This window comes from Acanthochromis polyacanthus, chromosome 14 (assembly GCF_021347895.1).
Source record: "Acanthochromis polyacanthus isolate Apoly-LR-REF ecotype Palm Island chromosome 14, KAUST_Apoly_ChrSc, whole genome shotgun sequence".
NCBI lineage: Eukaryota > Metazoa > Chordata > Actinopteri > Pomacentridae > Acanthochromis > Acanthochromis polyacanthus.
In genome coordinates, this window is record NC_067126.1 from 27,347,411 (window position 1) to 27,367,495 (window position 20,085).

General features: G+C 40.5%; 1 protein-coding gene across 3 annotated transcripts in view; it reads right to left on the minus strand.

Moving 5' to 3' along the window:
- LOC110960492 (dehydrogenase/reductase SDR family member on chromosome X) overlaps nucleotides 1-19,359 on the minus strand; it is a 51,598-nt gene extending 32,239 nt beyond the window's left edge. The window contains exons 1-3 of one of the 3 annotated variants that reach the window (XM_022207743.2): nucleotides 18,645-19,359; nucleotides 4,122-4,260; nucleotides 2,274-2,381 (exon numbers count right to left, since the gene is read on the minus strand). In XM_022207743.2, the coding sequence (XP_022063435.1) occupies nucleotides 2,274-2,381; nucleotides 4,122-4,227 (214 nt within the window). In that variant the 5' untranslated portion in view covers nucleotides 4,228-4,260; nucleotides 18,645-19,359. The remainder of the gene's footprint in view (nucleotides 1-2,273; nucleotides 2,382-4,121; nucleotides 4,261-18,644) is intronic. The other 2 variants (XM_051958418.1, XM_051958417.1) reach the window with 2 other exon arrangements.
- Between the last annotated feature and the right edge of the window lie 726 nt (nucleotides 19,360-20,085).

Below are 20,085 nucleotides of genomic sequence, written 5' to 3' on the forward strand. Positions count from 1 at the left end.
TTTACTAGTGTCTTGTATAGAATTTATAACGCACTGACAAACCAAACATGCTGGAAGCATTTCCTCTGTACAGACCAAGGTGTCTTTTCAGTTCTCCCTGTGCTACTGCTGTTTACAAACTAATGTCAGTCTGCTTAGCAGTGATTGAAGTGTTCTCGTTATCATCTGTGCTGACACAAGGTTATTGTGCCATCAGTATCACATCTGCATACACTCTAAGTGCTTTGACAGATTGATGTGTCAGCCCCCGCTGTGAGCAGGTGGTTCTGACCTGCAGACAACGTACTTTTTATGATGATAATTTTCAGTCTTAAGTCAAAATAATGAGTGTCTTCACTTATCAAAGCAAACACGTTTCTCGGTAAAACTGTTCTCTTCTTCCTTCCCATATCAGTGCATTTTATCAAAATGTCTAGGAAGAATTGACCAATGTTGTTTATTTTTTTGAAATGTGCACTTAAATTATTGCAAATAGCTTATTTCTAATAATGTTTAAACCCAGAGAAATACATAATTTTTTCACGATGTAAATGTGTGTTTTTATAATCACCTGGGAATGCCTTCACATCAGAGAAATATGGTAAACACAAGCTGACATGTCAGAGAGTGTGGAAGGAAGAAAAATTAATAGGTGAACTAGTTAGGTAGTCAATAGGTTCCATGGCGGAGTTACGTGATGATCGACGTACGTTTGTCCGTCTGTTTGTCTGTCCATTAGGAACATGACTCAACAATGGACTAACAGATTTGGATGATTTTGGCAGTGATGCAGCTTATAGTCTGAATCCACGAATTTGTTAAAGATTTCTGTATCACTGCAAGATAGTGGCACATCACTGTAACTATGACAACAAGTGAGCACTACATCAGCTGCCTGCTGACGATCACATGATTGCAGTCCTACTACAAGTCGACCGCTGCGGACTTATCACGACTTATCCATTGGAAATGATACGACTGAGAAGCCTTGGCAGAGTACTGCACTTTTCTTGTTTCATTCTTTTGTTTGTACTGCTCAGTTGTGACTAGCCACAATTATTTTTGTATGATTGTTTTGACCACTGATAGCAGCACCAGGCTACCTCATGATTAAATTCACTACATAGCATTAGCTACACCAGTTACCTGGGTAGTAGGTTTATCTAATGTTAATTTAGCAATAAACGTGAGCCTAACTAGCATTACTTGAGGCTATTTTGTGAGAAAAAAAGTCACAAGAACAAGGCTATCGAACAAGGAGATATCCAACCAATCATAAGTGCAATGTTTAAAACTGTGCACAGGCAGAGCAGAAATATAGCCTGTGGGGGGAAATGCTTTTAAAACCTTATTTCGGGGCAACATCACTGAAACTATTTGAGAGGTTAGTATTAGACTGATTGCAGTTTTAATGTCCATGTAACCATCAAAAATAGTCATGACTCTCTCCCCACTCATTTCAAGCGAGGCCCGGTTCATGACAGATGCATGGCAGGAAAACTTGCCTTTAAGGACTTAACATGCACTAAACTCAACTTCATTGTATCACCTGAGAACATGATGTCTATCCGAGTCACATCAGATATTTTTCATTGGCAGTGGTGGAAAAGACGACAACTCCTATGACCCCATGCCACTTCATAAAATTATTCTTTTATTGCATTTACTGAGAGATCCTAAGTTGAAGAAATGTCAAATTTGTTGAACAATTTTTCATCAGATTGATAAATGTAGATAGAATGAAATTTCTCCAATTTCTCTGAAAAGCTGGAGTCCTTTCACATAGAAGATAAAAACCTGAAAAAATCCTGCATTTAGGCTTGATTGGGTTCAGGCAGGGCAAAGGAGGAAAGACTTTTCAAAATGATGAAAATCAAAGAAATATTGAGAAAGACAGCAGAATTTTCAGAAGTTTGAGAGCCAGAAAACTGACTGAGCGACCAGTTTGAAGAACAATTCTCACTACTATTGAAGTTAGCCTAGTTTCTTCAAAATTCCCCTTTATATTTGCTCATATCTACGGAGCTTTATCTATTTTTCTTTTGTTTTTTTGTAGTATTTTGTCATAGTTTATTTTATTGTCATATCGGATTGCTTAGTTTTTATATTTAAAATTGTATTACAAAGCACAAATGGTTACCATTATTACTAGTGTTGTTGTTCTTGTGAATCTGAGTGTGAACAAATGCAAGCCAGCCTTTGGAGAGGTCTCCTCATGCGAGCATGTTGGTGCTGTTAAAGGCTGTCCCTCTTGTCCTCATTGCATGCCAGTGGTGCGGTGTTTGATACTGTACCTATGATAACATGCACCCCCAGTCTGGCCATGTGGCAGACAACCTCATAGCCGATTCCCCTGCCTCCTCCTGTCACTATGGCAACCTTGCCATCTTGTCTGGGCATCACTGGCAGAGGCAGAAGAGAGAGAATGTCATTTTAGATGAAAGCTTATTTAAGAAAGGACGATATTTCAAGAGATGAAAAGTGCTTGTGGTTAGACATGCAGACTTTCTGTCAAACTCGAGAGATTTTATGTAGGTTTTTGAATTCATGTGGAAGAAAGATGAAAGATTTTCCTAACTTTCTTAAAGAAAGACAGTTTTTGATGTTGCTTTAAAGTTCTTAAGCGGATGACAGGAAAAAGCACAGTGATTCCATGTAAATTTAAAACTTCATCTATCCATCTATAATACACATAAATGTACTCACTTCTGTTGTATACTGTATAACTCTATACACTAACAGGATGTTAAAACATCTATGGTGGGAACTGTATGTTCTGCAGTAACATTTATGTGTTTATTTCAATCTCAAACAACAATTTTGCTTTTATAATAGGAGGATATATAACTGGCATGATAAAAGACAAATCAAAGAAATACATTACATTTCTAAAACCATCAACTCAACAGCAGATCTTGTGCAAACCCATACATCACCAGTTAGGTAGATTCATTGAGTCCTCTACAGTGAAATCAGTGCTCTTTTTCAGACAATGAGTAGATCATCCCTGCATACTTCAGCTCTCCTGAGCATGATTTCTGTTAATTTTATTTCCCTGTATGCACTAGCATAACAAATCTTTATTGAGGAGAGCTGATGATTTATTGTGTGGTAGCAATTCTCTTTTCCATGTATGGATATACAATATAAACATGGAACTCGATCTCCGGTCTCCTGCGTTCTGGTTAAGGCAAGGTTTTTATAAGTAGTTACAAGCTGGTTTTAAAAATAACACTGATTTTTGTTACTATAATTTTTTTTAAAAACCTAATAATAATGTTAATAAATACAATGCATTATTAAAAGTTAAGCCTGGGGTCAGGTTTGTATCACACTTAAGGCGAGTTGTCAAAGTCTTGCTCAAGGGGCAGTATGTACTCATACAGACAGTCAGTTACTTTGTATTATTGTTTTATCAGATGTATAAATAACAAAACGCTGCTATATCTCTATAGAGAGGATATGCACCTACAGTTATATACAGATGTAATTACTGTACTGCACTTATCTTTAGCTGTGGGCTGTATTCCATATGTGACCGGCTGATTAGCCCTCATGCCATACAGCTGCGGAGGGGGAACTAATTGGCTTGGCCGTTGCAGCCGGGGGTTCAAACTGATTGAAGGACGTAGCTCCAGTACAAACACGCATAGATATGTATAGTGTATAAATATCTACGTACACAAGCATTTCTATACGTATCTATGCACACAAGTTACACATGATAAACTGAAGCACCTGAATTTGTCTTCAACCAAACTCCATTTTAAAAAACACTGATCTAAACTCCCATCGCTTGGCAGTAAATATAGACGCATTAGCGAACATACTATGAATTCTTAAGTCATTATGGTTCATTCGGCGTACATATGATGCCAACCAACTATTTATTTAGCTCATGTTTCGAGCTTCTGTCAAACTAGCTAATGTTATTAGCTTAGCGCTAAAGTGCAACAAGCTGACAGCTAACACAAAGAAGAATAGCAGCTTAGGTATACACTACTGAACAATATGTCGTGTAACTACAAAGCGACAACGTTAATGCACTCACAAACTGTACAAGTAGGCGCCACTGACAGCGACACACAACTTGTCAACTTAGCGTCAGGAGAAGCAGCAACTTAAAGTGGAGTTGAACCGACCTGGCAACCTCGGAGGTCTGCTGAACAGCTGGACCAACAGGACTTTCAAACCCAGCAGGTAGAGCCTGGCAGCTGGCAGAAGATAAAACCGGAGAGCAGACAGCATCTCTGTCAGGGCGTATACCCGAGTGAGCAGTCACTGCAGAGGAAACAACGGAGGATAAAAGACACAGTTCCCTCCGCGGGGCGCGTCCCAATATGAAGCTAACAACCTCGTTTCCTTCCTTATCCTTCAATTTACCTTCTATTGGATTCTGCAGCCACAGAGGTCTGATTTACACTCAGGCTTTTCTTGAAATGACCAAACAGGCTATTTTTTTCTCTCTCTGAATCCCATCTAGTTGACCTTCGGAAATGTGATTTCTTGAAGTCATCCGTCACTTGGCTGCAGAGGTGGAATTAGTGTATGATTGAGGGGCCTCGTTGCTGCTGCTTGGCTGCTTGATGTGCCGTGTGATCTTTCTCTGTAGATCCAGCATATTGCTCCCATCAGCTCGCTGACTACCTCATTAACTGCTGCCACTGAGGTCACACACCACAGAAGCAACAGAGGGATGACACACTGGTCTGATCTATAATTTCCCCAGATAGGCTTTAAGAGCATGTTTCTGGTGCGGCGCAGCTCCAGTCTGCAGCATTGTGTTACAGTGAGTGTTGACTGACTGCTAGTCTGGCTATTAGAGGCTTCCCTTCTCTGATCGCACTGCCTCTTACTGGAAACTGTTATGATCAACTGTAAAAATGCCCACTTCACCAACTGTTCCCTTCATGAATATGCAAAATCAAGAACTAAATATCGCATTTTAATTCATTTATGTGTAGCCCAGCATGATGCAAGTCAAGTTTTTGCAGGATTTCATGATTCAAAACTGCCAAAACTACTCGCATATAACACTAACCCTTGTGCCATCCTGCAGGTCAAAATGGGCCTGTTTTAAAGTTTGAAAATGTGGGAAAAAAATTATACATTTTCACAGTGAATCTTCTGATGGCCACATTTTCGGGAAATCTTTGAATGTTTTTTTGGTAGAAAAAAAAGAAATGTTAGAAATGTTTCTTAGGAACATTCACACAAAAAATCAACCAAAATCCAGCGAATTTTGCTGGATTTTGGTTGATTTTTTTGTGACTGTTCTTAAAGAAAATATTTGAAATTTTACTGATATATATGTAATCACTTTAGATATTTTTAGGATTTTTTTGGCAGACTTTTACTCATTTTTTGAAAATATGTACAAGAATTTTCTTGCCAAATTTGGGGAATCTTTTAAGGAATTATTGAAATTTTCTTCCAGAAGGCTTTGCAAAATTTTGAGAAATTTGGGGAATGTTTTTGGTGAATTTGTTGGACTTTTTCAGACAAGGAAACAATATTTTTTGGTGCCCGTAAATGAGGACAACGGGAGGGTTAATGGATGCAAAAATTTACAGCACCAATCACTAGTGACAACAGTGAAATCATTTTCCATTTCCAGAGATAAGCGAATGGCACAGCATGACACACACCATGACTCCCAATCATGACCAATACAGGAGCACTCCACTACGCTCAAAGAAATCAAATGTCAAGATGACATTTTCAATCATTATGTGATTTTATCATGTGAAGTTCACCAACATTGTTTGTCACTTTCTCCTCAGTCACCTGACACTTTGGAGTGCCGTGATCTTCAGGTGATTCAGTGTTTGTGTGATAACATTTTGCCGAGATGCTAAGTTCTGTCTCAAAGTCTAATTCATGAAATGCCCGTGTATTACAAGAAATGTTTACTTGAGCAGCGATGTTACATACACAGAGATGTTTATTGGTTAGGTTTTTAACGAAAAGAAATTCATTCATCCACCTGTTTCTGAGCATCCTTCTGAAAAAGCTCAGATGAAAGCAGTCACATACTTAAAGCAGCAACATGAGTGTGCGAGTGTGTAATTGGGGATTGTGAGGCTAGCAAGGATTTATTAAAAGAGCTGTCTTTTTATGCTGGATGAATGTTTATTTCCGTCTCTTCAAAGGACACCTGCTGCACTGAGTCACTTTCCCATAGCATGATGAGATGCTAACATAGATCACGCCACCAGTTTAAGTGCTAAGACCTGCGTGGAAGTGGAATTTAATTTAGGATAATCACTGAATGTACGTGTATACAGCTTCTGTTTTGTACAGACTGAAGGAGGCCTTTCAGTTTTGTATTTAAAGCTATACATAGTTTTGAACAAAAAGGACTTTTGATAGAGTTTCAGTGTTGGAATGCAATCAGGTAAGTACGGTTTTGAGGTACATGTACTCCATCTGAATAGTTGATTTCTACTTTAACACCACCAGATGCCAGCTGGCAGTGTTGCTCTTTGTGCTGCACTACATGTTTCGACAGCTATTGTTAAGGTTTTGCTTTTTAAAAAATCATATATATAATAACGTTATTTTAAAAAAATACAGTACATTGTTAAAAGTTATGCACTGGTTCCTAAGTTTTGGGGCTTTGGATCAATTCTAAGTGCTTCAGAAGAAGGCAACTGAACTTCTTCCTTTTCTTTCTTGAATCTATTTTTTTGAACCAAGGAAGAAATCCAGTTACCGTCTGAGGAGGCACTTAGATTACCGTGACCTCAATGACTCAGAATCCACACAGACTTGTGATAAATTGCCAAAAAGAGAAAAGAAAATAGAGGCATTTTCCCCACACAACTTCTCACAGCGTTCCATTTAAATGAGGTCAGAAAAAGTGAAATTAGAATAGAGATTGGCATTTAAAATAAATAATCCTAATGTGTCTCTCAGAATTTATTTTTTCTTATGACTCACCATTTCTCCTGTTTAATATGCCACCATGCTAAATACTGTACTGTATTATTAAGAGTCTCTCCAATGTGGCATGTCCAGCTACAACAGTAAATTATGCATCAGTGCATCTGTATTACTAACCTAGCAAAGTGATGGTCCCAGGGGCCACATTTCTGCAGAATGAGTACTTTAACTTTTGTACTGTTATTTAAAAGTCAATTTTTAGTCACTAATTAAACTTCTAAAAAAAAGTGATGTATTTACAAGTTTTTCTTTTTCAAGGAGATACTACCTTACTGCAATGAAATGGCTTAGATGTAACACTCTCACTCTTTGCTTTAAACCCATTTCTCCATCCCTCTCTGCAGCCCAAGCATACCAGCTCACCTGTGATTCTTTTCAAATACTGTAAAGTTGTACTACTGGAATTATCTTGCTATACATTTGAACTAAAAAAAAATGTCCCACCCTGCAAGTTAATTGGATTAGTTCCTCAGGTTTGTTTTGTATGAAACCTTCTGAAATACTATTTTTGAGACTGACTTCAGTACACTGCAGTTTCAAGGTGGACATGCTCAGCTAGGGTGTCGACTGCTTCCAGTTATATATAGAAACACCAAATGTACATATTAACAAGGTAAAAAAATATTTCACTGGAGTGGAGTCCTTAATTGGATTTTTTTCCCCACACTTTTACTTTAGTAAAGTTGTTTTTCTCTCACAGTACAGTAGGTTTTACTTTCCTGATTAAAAGCGGGGAAAAAAAGACGCATTCAAATGGAAGTGAAGCAGTTACAGCCATGTTGGCTGAACTTACAAAAGGCAGCATGATTTCCATACATCTTATAATTTAACAGAAAAAGCATCATGTCACCAGGAACACATTTATGCAACATGTGACTGACACACACTAAACGGCTGAATGCTCTGCCTAAAGTCAAATGATTATTATACGATTACCAAAAGAGATATTTATGTAAAATCAAGAGACTATGTTTAAGTCTGCAAACCAAAAAATCTGAATCGATCTCCCACTGCGGTGATGGACCGAGTCTGACTAACAAGGCAGGAAGGAGCTAAATTATCAAAGGCGCTCAAAGTAGGCCAACCAAACTCTCCCTGCTTTCAATAAAATTACAACCATTACTGTTAAAGACAGGTCTGGGGCATTCACAGTAGCTCACTCTTTTTTTTTTTCTCCTTGCAGGCAAATCATTAGTATTAGTTTGTGTCGTTCCCACTATCCACTAGTTAAGGTCAGGCTAGAATAGCAGCACTGACAAGCGGTTGGCCCCAGTTATTAAAGTCTGCTCCAGAAGGCAGTTAAATGAGCAGCAACATAAAGAGACTGTGTCATCACTGCCACCCTGATGGAGGCTGAGCTGTGGAGGCTGTGTGCGTATTTTAAATGTGCATGTGTTGCTGCTATTGTGCGCAGAGAGGATGTGTAGTCTGTTCGTACGCACATGTGGATGTCAGTTCCGCCGCAGCCTGAGAGGTAGGGGGGTCAGCAAGGCGAGCTGGCCTGCTATTGTTCAAAGGAAATCGCATCTCACGCATGACTGTGGGATGATTATTTGGGATGATGGGACGTCAGGGAGACACACAGAAACACGCAGCGGCGCACACACAGAAATGAAGACATATGCGCACACGGGAGATACGCTGGGAACAGTACATGACAGGAGGGTGTGTGATGTAAATAACATGTGAGCAGCATCAAAATAGCTCCAACCAACAGTCACCTAGTCTTATGTGACAACCACTGGCTGGCTGGAAAGCCCAACTTGTCTCATTTTGTAAATCCAGTCTGACAACAGCTCTGTGGGATGTGTGTGTGTGTGTGTGTGTGTGTCTATGTGTCTGTGTGTCTGTGTGCATGCTGCCAGTTAAACTGTAATCTGTATTTCATGTTTCACATAGTCTTATTCCTGGTGAGAAGTGAAGGTAGAGGATATTGGATATTTTTAGCTGAAAATGGCACTAAGAGTTTTCACATAGTGCTTTGACACGCCGTTCCTTAACACTTTTACCCCTGTTTGTTTTTGTTGCTGATCAACTGCCACCCAAGGGAGATGGCAGGTGAAGTGTCACATCGTGAAGAAAGGGAATTTTCCAGGTGTGTCACGGGCAATTTGGGCTCCCGTGTGCTTCGGCTCGTGTGAATTGATGTTGTCTTTTTCTCTCAGTTTGAGCCGCTTCTTTCAGTGCTTTCCAACCCACAGACGCTTTCTGTATCTGAGAAGCAGAGAATCGAGGTTAGACTCGAGCTCAGACTTAGCCAGAACCGCAGGCTACACTCTGTTTGCCCCAAAATGATAAAGCACATGTGCATGTAGGAAAGACAAATGCATGGGGAGTTCTGTATGTTACAAAACTACAACACAGAGATGTGTGTTTGTGCACATATTCTTGTGTAAATAACAGCAGGTGTGCATCTGCTTGTGCTTTGCCTTTTACATCTGCATTCTGTCACTCTACATGTGTCCTATGTGTCATGTTGTTTGAAAGATGCGAGGGAATCAGATCAAGCATATTTCTGGCTTGATATGCTTGGTTAAATATTAAACTTAAGTATATCTTTTAGTGTATTTTTTAGCTATTTATTTATTTGCAATTGTTTAAAAGCTTACAAACATCAGTAGGAAATGAATTTAGCATTAGTTGCTTTACAAAGGAAGATTTTCTTTTCAAAACATATTTTACAATATTATATTTCAGCTAAGGCATCAGAAGCATTTTGACATTCGGCAAAGGTCTGTTCTGTGACATTTAAGGAATCATGCTTATCATTCTTCTATTTGTATGCTGAACTGTAGCTGAGCATAAAGACAGTAAACTCGGGGAAACAGCCAGCCTGCATTAGTTCAGAACTAACCAATTCTGCCTCCCAGCAGCTTTAAATTTCTCTAATTAACTGCTTTAGTTTTCAGTTTTATTAAAAACCACAACTTAAGGTGTTAAGAGGAGTTAGATGCTGGGATGACTTCTTGGACCCATGCACGTTCAAGCTACTCTCAGTATGACCAAAAATAGTCTTTTTTTACATTTCAGTGTCTGAATGGATTGAACACACAAGACACAACTTTAATTATTAAAACTAAGAGGTGCTGGTAGGATTTGTGTGAACGCAGGGGTTCTCAGTCTAAGAGCTGAATGGATGAAGGAGAGTGTTACCAGAATGTAAGAACAATAATAATCACACTTAGTATAGAGCTGCACAGTGGGGTAGTGGTTAGCACTTTCGCCTTGCAGCAAGAAGATCCCCGGGTCAAATCCCGGCCTGGGCCTGGGATCTTTCTGCATGGAGTTTGCATGTTCTCCCTGTGCATGCGTGGGTTTTCTCCGGGTACTCCGGCTTCCTCCCACAGTCCAAAAATATGCTGAGGTTAATTGATAACTCTAAATTGCCCGTAGGTGTGAATGTGAGTGTGATTGTTTGTCTGTATATGTAGCCCTGTGACAGACTGGCGACCTGTCCAGGGTGTCCCCTGCCTTCGCCCGAGTCAGCTGGGATAGACTCCAGCACCCCCGCAACCCTAGTGAGGATAAAGCGGTGTATAGAGAATGGATGGATTGATTTTGCACCCCCACTGGTTTTCCAGTGGCAGTGCAAGAGTTTTTTTTTTTTGTGCTACATCAACTTAACTATCTTAGTTTGTCACCTAGATATTTAATTAAGGCATTTATTTATTAAAACAAAAATCTTGTTTTCATAAACTCTGGTGCCAAAACACACATACTTTTCTAATTCCCTCTGGATGATTTGCTGAACCATTAGTGAATAATTTCTTGATGTTGTTATTCTTCATAAAACAAACAAAAAAAATTGTTTGAAAACTGTTTTGGAATCAATGATAGAGTGAATTAATAGTGTGTCAAAGTAAGACTATCATAAACGTGTGTCACTACTTTACTGAAAATATAGATCAAAATAACTCATTTAAAATCAAAATAACAGTGTTATTCTACAAAACATACAATGAAAATGTCTGTAAATAAACTGTTTTTGCACTTTATTTGAATTACAATACTTTACTTTAATATTACAGCTTTTGTTTGACCATTATTTGATTTTTTTAAACATTTATTTTGCCTTGTAGAGTAAGCATGGTATTATGGTATCGTCTCATTAACTATTAGCAAGTATGTGTATTTTCCATGACCTTAAACCATTTCACTGTGCACATTTCATTCTGATTTATATCCTTTATGCTTCAGTAAATTTTGAACTGCAGTACTTCTACTGTTGATAAGGTGTCCTTTTTCTATCAAAATATTCCTGCTTTGCCTCAGTACAAGGGCTTTCCCTATTTTGTGGAATGTCATATGAAGTTTGTCAGGGGGCTTTATCAGCCCTCAGCAGCAAGGGTTTCCCAGCTGTCTATGAAGACAAGGAAACACTACCCTCCCCAAAAAACACGAACACTTAGATTGTAAGTAACAACAAAAAAGAAAAAAACCCAGGAGAGGCAATTTAGAGAGAGTTCCCCTATCCACGGATGGCCGGATGTGCACTCGGAGTCATGGGTGGGAAAAGGCAGGGGACTCTACGTGGACAGATTTGGTAATTGTTGTGTCGCTACAGGTTTTCCATGGGGAGAGAAGGCAAAGGCCAGGTTGTAAACATGAAAGTAAAACCCGAGATTTTTTCCCATCATATAACAACATCACAAATGGTCTGGAACCTTTGTTGCAGGTCATCCATCTCTGTGTTTCACAAGTACTTCTGTGTCTTTACTTGTGAATAAGAAGTTTGTAATGCCCTAAAATCGTTTACAATTTTACTATTGGGAACAGATGGGAGTAAATGAGATTAGCTGGATTTATCTGGAAAGAGTTGTCTCTACTTCAATGACTGCTGGCTAATTAGTGCGATCGAATTTTGAAGCTATAGAACAGAAGCACATTTTAAAACCCAGTATTCTCAGCGTCTCATTAACCTCCTGCTTTGAAGCAGCCAACCTGTTTTCAGTGGTCAAATGTGTAGAGCTTCACAAAGCTTCACACAACAGATCAATATTCACTTCCTTCCTCTGGCCTATACTTGAACACACCATCTCTTGAAGTGTAATTGGTCTCTCCTTCCAGTTTTCAGGCTAGATAAACATGACAGCAGCTCTGGAAATGTCAGGTATCTCCCAAACCTTTCTCCTAAATTACACTTGGAGTGAGGAATAGATGGTCTGAGTGCAGAGTTAGGCTTCATTTAAGGCATCTAATTTAAAAGGTACAGAACAAGAAGCAGTCCAGTTTCTGTGTATGTGAGAAACTGTATGCACACTGCTCGAAAAGTTTCTTCCTCTGCTTTCTGGCATTCCCATTTGTCTGTAAATTAATATATGGGTAAAGATCTCATTATTATGCATGCAAATTGTGCGTATCACGTAATCATCACTTTGTGGGCGACAAAAATCAGTGTGTGTGTGTGTGTGTGTGTGTGTGTGTGTGCGCGCGCGCACACGCTCATATTCATCAAATACTTCCCAACCCTATTTTTCCCCAACTGTCTTCAGGGAGTGGATGTCTTTCTATTAGTAGATGTAGAATGAGAAGCAGTGGGAGGGATATTTGCTTGCACCAATTAAGACTGTCATTAACTCTGTGCAACACACCCTCACACACACACCGACAAACATACACACACAGTATTTAACACATTTAATTTAACAGTCTGTGAGTCAGTGTGTGTGTGCTCCTCTTTCTGTCTGAAACCTGTTGTCACTGAGACAGGACTGTGAGGAAACTCTTTCATCTCCTGCTCTCTCACTTCCTGTCTCCCCGCAGCCTCCCACTCCAGGATTATACGAAGACAGAAAACCTTTACGGTGATGTGTGTTGTGTTTCCACGGCTTCAAGGCCTTCAACATCCCCTCCGTTTAAGAGAAAAACCCTATCTCGGCTCAGTCACACACATCTCTTTTTTTAAGTTATTTTTTGGCTTTATTTGACAGGTTAAGTTGAGAGGCAGAAAGGAAAGTAGGGGAGAAGAATGAGGGGGACCTGCAGCAAAAGGCCGTGAGCTGAAATTGAACCAAGGCCGCTGTGTCGGGGAATGTAGTCCCTGTTCATAGCTCACCTGCTCAACCAGTTGAGCTACCTTCACAAATCTCATTTTAAGTGTAATTGTGTCAAGGAAAATTCAATCAGATTTTATCCTGACATCTAAACTGATGCCTCTTCTTATTAAGTAAGCTATGGGCAGGCAACAGCTCCGTTGGGTATCTTTAGATCTTTAAATGTGAGAACAGTCATTACCCACATTGTAGTGAGGATTCAAAAGTCTTCAAACGAGTATTTGAGCCACAATGGGGCATTAAATATCATTATTTATACCCAGACTAATAAGTGAGGAAACGCATTTACACAGAAGCTGATTGAAATGTCTCATTATAATTAAGACAGTCAAGATTTTGTCAATGGGGACCAATACAGATGATAAATATATAATCAAACGCCTGGCATCCCATCTGCTTTATGGATGCTACATACAGACTCAGATCTGACGTTTAATAAAGACAACAGAAAGCGAAGTATCGGTCTGATTTGAGATTCAGGTCCTGAGTCGCTCGTGTTTACAACTATTGATCAAACTGTCCACCTGGCCGGAGGGATGGCAGCCGTGATTCACGTCTAACGCGGTGTTTCCATCCCAGTCTCCACCGAAATGCTAATAATGTATGCTGTTTGGGCTGGAGGGAGTCCATTACGCTGACTGTATCACATCTTTGTCCATCGGGGGACACACACTGGGGAACGTAGACTTAGAAAGGAAGAGTGAGAGCGAGAGAGGCTCGCACGCATATTCTGGGAAAAGTGCGTGTGTGTGGATGTGTGAGTGTGTATTGAAGCTCGGACACAGCAGACATGTGTCACCTCAGCTCCAGTGCCGTCAAGCTAAACTGACATAAACAGCCCCAGGCGGCCCTATCAGAGATGGACTTTACATAACGGCTGAGTCACTCACAATCTATTTTTACGGCTTTGAGGTGTGTGTGCAGTGTGTGTGTCCTTCAGTGCTCATATCTTATGAAGAGCCAATTTGAGTTTCAGATCTCGGGAACAAGGATATATTTGTGGCGTTGGGTCATACTGACCCACAGTCAGTGCTTTCAGGAGCTGTGTGAAGTCTAGAACTTGGTTTTCAGATTAACACACGGTGCCTTTAAAAAACTATTCTGGAGCAATCTTTTGAGCGAATACAGTGGAGGGTTGATTGAGGGCAGAGGAGAAAGAAAAGAGGGTTGACGTGCAACAGGATGTCCCAGATGTATCGCGCAGATGATAGTAGATGAGTCAGAGTGAGCAAATCCAAACAACACGAAAAGCGTTTAAAAAAACTAGATGCTTAATCTCAAAAACATAAGTTACTGAAGGAGAAAAAGGTGGCACATAATCAAAGCAGTTAAGGTCTTCTCAGAATTACCTGTCCTCTGTCTCTTTCTTTAGATGTGTACATGTTGGTAAATAGATCCTGACAGGTGATGGAATTTTGATACTGATTGTGATGAATTCGATTCTATTCATCTGCAAATATCCATTTAAATAAAATAAACACTTTTGACTGGGATTATTTCAGTCTTAGGCATCAAAGATATACTTCTCAGTGGCAAACTACAGAATAGTGACACATCAAATGAAAAACCTGAACCCTTCACCCCTACAGTGAAGGAATCAAGTGGCTCTGTTCTGCTGTGGGCAGCGTTTTTCTGGCATGGTTTAAGTCCTCTTGTGCCTTTAGAGGGAAGGGTCACTGCAAATCAGTCTGAAGTTTCTGTAAGTGATCACCTTTATCCTATGATGAAACATCCTGATTGGAGCGGTCGTTTCAAGGATGACAGAGGCCCCATCCACACAGCATGAGGGGTCACTGAAGGGGTTGTTAAGTATGGAAATGATTTGAATTGTGATGCATCCTTCCCAGTCTCCAGATCTCAACCTAGCTCTGGGAGATTTAGGACCGACGTGTTAAACATTGCTCTCCATCACCATCAGATACCATATGAGTGAGCATCTTTTGAAAGAGTGATGTTCATCCCTCCAAAGAATCAATACCAAAGTGCACTGAAGCTGTTCTGGTGACATGTGGAGGCTCAACATCATACTAAGACCTTTTGTGGTGTTTTTCCGCTTAACTTGTCCTCAGTCTGCAATAATGCTGATGTGATTTCCTGAATAAAATGTCCACACTGACATGTTGATACTGCTTTTCAGTTTTAGTCTGTGTTTAAAAAAATGTAATAAAATAAAAACTTTGCAAAAACAAGCAATTTATTTTGCAGCCAGTTTCCTTACTATCAAAATGTCATTAGAATTAAAGCAGGGTAATGGGGTATCCTGACAACTACAAAACAAGCACAATCCAAAAGAATAAAAACTCAACAATGTAACTTACCACAACTTAAAATTCATCATTTACAATGTAATGTAAATTTAGCTCATTAAATAAACTTCCTGTCAGTGACCGCAGAGCTACGGTTTAAGAATTAGCATCCACGAGAATGGGTGTAAATATCTTGAAGGTATTTCATACAGAGATGCAAAGTGAGCTAAAAGTGACATTCATATTAATACAATTTTTACTTTTTTTGTCAGTTTAAAAGCAAGATTACTTTTTTCCAATTAAAAATCAGAAAAAAAAAGTCATTTTCCAGTGTAGTCAAACCAAGCACAACTTTTTTTCAGCAGTTTGAATGGTTGTGAATTACAACAGTTATAAGAAGCAGTAATACTGATCTCCCAGTAAGTAATGAGAAGATATGTCTAGTTAGGTATTCTGGAATTTCATGAATTTTTCAGCTAGAAGTTGTATATTTGTTGTTGTAATGATAGAGGTCAAACAATATTTGGAAAAAAATTAATTGAAACATTTTGCTGCATAGTGGTGGCAGCTGTTTACCATATGAAGAACAAAAGTTGAAAATGGAAATATACAAAAGCAGGAAAGAATTATTCACAGTAAATCCCAAACAGCAGGATTAATAAAAGTGGCATTTTTTCAGGCAGCCACATCTCACAGACCCAAAAACAACATCCTGACCTTTACAGTCATGTTTATGGTTTGATAATGAGAAACTTATCTGATAAGAATATATTTATGAAGGAAGTATTAGTATAAGGGACTGTATTTACTCTCCTCTGTTAAGTTATTTGTGACAAAATACACACATTTATACACACGCTTTGCAGTTTGGACACCTTGTGAGACCTGAATAAGTTAACAAATCGCTTCTCTGCAGCTTCAAGCTTCACTAATTTACTTTTTCCCCTACATATTTTAAGACTTCACTCTCAATTGAAGTTGAATCTATCAAGGTGTATTACCATTAAAGCATTCTCAAAGAATCCTTTCGGTCCACGCCTGCCTGCCCAGCATCACCATTGTTAATGCTCTATCGTGGTAGTGGGATAAACTACTTTAATCATGACCACGAAGATAACGTGGAAATCAGAAAAGAAGGGGGAAAGAGTAGGAGAATTTAGGGTAAAATCCATCCTCTGTCATTTCAACACAGTCCTTCAAGGTGTGTGTGGTAAGAGTAGTTTAACTTTTAAGGTCACGCTAGCTGGATAAACCATTATTATGCAGGTTGCACACTGCAGCATTACAGTTTACACATGTATTTAATGAAGGGAAACATTTTCAATAAACTCGAGTGAATTTCATGTGCATGTATGCCCGCACTGGCGCACTCAGACACGCACACACATACACACACCTGTCTCTTATGCCGAGTCCCGCTGAGCCTTCACTGCTCCACTTTTTTTTTTCATCTGTCATTCTGGAGCATGTCAGTGTTTAACCCCCTCCCACGCTGTCACACACATACACACACACTGCCTTTCTTCTTTAGCAAACTGCACAAACATACACAGCCACTCAAACACAGCTTTTTTCCCCCCTTCTTTCCATCTCAACACACTCACATAGACGGTCCAGGACACCACTTCAGACAGACACCATCAGCTGGACTAGTTGTCACATACATTTTTCCTTTCGCTCTTGCTCTCATTATGTTTATTACTGAGACTAATAGAGTCACAACTGTCATTTGCAGCCTGTGTGTGTGTTGAAGGGTGACAAAGGCTGGTTGCGTATCTACACATGGCTGGCAGAAATCATTTTGTTACTCTGGTCAAAGAGGGCATCTGCCATCCAACCAGACTCTCCTTTTCTCTGCAGGAGAGCACACACAACAGTTTAGGAGGCTGCGGGGTTTCTTCCTCCTGGCTGCATCCAGCATTTAGGCTGCTTATGGATTTTTAAATATGAGAGTGTAGCACCCATGGCTCAAAATAAGACGGTTTAAAAATTTTAAGCTTAAACTCACACTTTCTTGGCGAGTTAGGGGAGATACTTTTTAATTCTCCCGGGGTGTTCATGGGGAATATTGTGATGCGGCGTTTCATGAAGAAAAAGTGGTGAAACTGCTCTGTCAGCCGCAGTCAGTGATTATCATTTAATAATCACCAGTCAGTTACAGTCATGAGGGATCACGTCAAGCTTTATCCCTACTCTTTTTGGTTACATCAGGATGTGTAACATAGATTTAGGTTGCACAGATTCACTTGGATATAAGATAAACACTTTCTGCAAAAAATTACACAGATGCACTGGATTTTGGATGGCATTCCCGCTTGAATATTCTAAAACCCCTAAAAAAAATCACCATGTCCTTGGTGTGTCCTTCACATCCTTCACTTTGGAAGGTGCAAAATGTGTTAATTTTCCTGATTTATGGTGGTTGGAGATAACACAAAATGGTTTTTGAACCTAGATGAAAAATGGCAATCACATCTCACATGTTTAATAGCTCTATGGGCCATGTGACCGCATGGAAGCATTGGGGGCCAACGTGCCTGCAATATTGAGAAGCCCTTCATTAAGCGTGACCAATGTTTGTGTGTGTGTGTGTGTGTGTGTGTGTGTGTGTGTGTGTGTGTGTGTGTGTGTGTGTGTGTGTGTGTGTGTGTCTAAAAGTACGGAAATCAGCACATTTTCCATGGGATTGGACACAGAAGGCTGAAACAAGCTCACAGATGTCAAGGGGAACAAAATGCGCTATGCGTAAAAGCATTAGCGGAGTATTTATGATAAGGACGCAAAAACATGGCACAAGACAGATTAGGAATAAGACGCGCAGGAGCCAATGGAGATAATCCTGTTATCTCGTTGGACGTAAAATGCCAATGTGAAGCATCCTCAGAGACCGAGATGAACTGAACATGAACTAATGCCGCAGATATAAGGAAGGAGAAGGGGGGGTAAACACTGTTTGCAACCAGAGGTAAACACTGTTGTTCTTGACCTTAAGGGACATCCACACCGCTTACCGCAATGTCACCGGCGGTCTCCGTTCCCCATTCATTGGGAGCCCACACACGCGCGCCCGCACCGTCTCCGTTTTGACACCAGTTCGATATCCGTCAGATGACATTGTATCACCTTTGAGGATCCCCCATCAGTAACAACACCGGCTCTCTAATGCATATTGATAGGTGGTCGCTGTTAAGTTTACCAGTGAAGAATTTCGGGTCTCTGCTCGTTTGGAGTTAGGGATAGCAGGTGCCCGTGGAGACGCACGCCGGTCATCACCTTTAAACCAGAGCGCATTTAACATTACGCACTACATTAATGCGCGTGTGTGCACATACACGGACAGAGAAAGACGCACACATCCTCAAATAAGTCAAAAATACGCATACACACTCAACTGGAAAGGCAAAACAAAAGACAGACTTACGGGATGATCCTGGACTCTGCGGGCTCCTCTGTGCGCCCCATTGCGATATTCCCGTTACTCCCGTTTTAACGGAATCCTCAAATGCCGTGGTCGCAGTCCACGTCTCTGCAAATGTACCAAAGGATCACATAGAGAATGAGGAGTATGGCGAAGATGAAGAGCGCGACTAGGATGGCCTTGGTCACCGGAGAGATGAGCGACTGCATGTCAGGAGCAGAGCCGGGCAGAGCGGCGTGGGGCTCCGCGTCCGTCCGTCCTCAGTCTGCTGTCTCTCTCGCTCTCCTCCTCTCCTCTCCGCCGCTCTGGTAGCAACTGTTGAGGACGGAGCCCGGGGCTTTGTCGTGCGCCAACACACACATTTAGAGCCTGGCGCGCATGCACACGCACTCCGCGACGCGACTATATACCGGCGATCCGGGCGCGCAACGCGTGGGGGCTTCCCTTGCTAGAAGCGGCGCAGCAGTGGACCGTCTCTCCCCAGATCCACGCTCTGCGTGTCGCACATCAGAGGAGACAGGGACACGGACTGGAGTGATAACAGCCGTGGTTCGTTCAAAGAGGGCTGCAGTACAAGAGCGTGATGAAATTTGGGTTTTTAGATCAAACCCGGCAGAGACGTTTCTAGTCCCAAGTTGCGCGCCGAGCTGCTGCACTTGTCGGCAAACAGGTTGATTAGTATTCCTCACGGCGGCGCGATCTTGTGTGTGTATGTGTGTGTGACGGCTGGGCATGACAGGCTGTCATCTTATCACGACCCTCCACATTTCTTTTTGGCAGAGCTGTTAGTGGAAGGATTGTTTTAAGACATTACTCTGCATCAAAACCTTTTCCACTTGATGCGCGCTTTATTGCTACTTTATCTGATAAAATAATAAGGTTGGTTTCTCTTTTATGCACAGCTGCAAGAAGAAGTGATCCATTAATAAAGAGCAAAAACTCTCACTAAAACACTTGTAATATTGCAGCTCTGAGCAGGTGATTTGACAAATATGGCAAGATTGTTACTGGAAAGACTTTTGGAGGAGGTTTAGGCTACACTTTCTGAGGAGCACATACACAATTAGGATATCAGTGCTGGTTTTGAGGTTTCACTTTGGCAAGAAAATGAGCAGTCAGGGAAACTTCAATCAAAAATAGAAATAGGCCAGACTACAAACATCCTATCACATGCAGTAGAAATAACTGCATGAAACAGATTTAATGTAGCTCATATCCCACTCATGCAGTTTTTCCACATGGAGTTTTATCAGATCAACACAAATCATGTAACCACAGGCTATTTAACAGCAAAGATCAACCATGACCACTTGAGTTACGATTAAAAAAGGCTAAAAACAATAATGAGAACGAAGACTAGAAATAACCGATGACAACTAGGCTATTAAGACAATATCACTGAAGACCATTTAGGCTAGAGAAGTAGGTCGCCAGATGAACATCA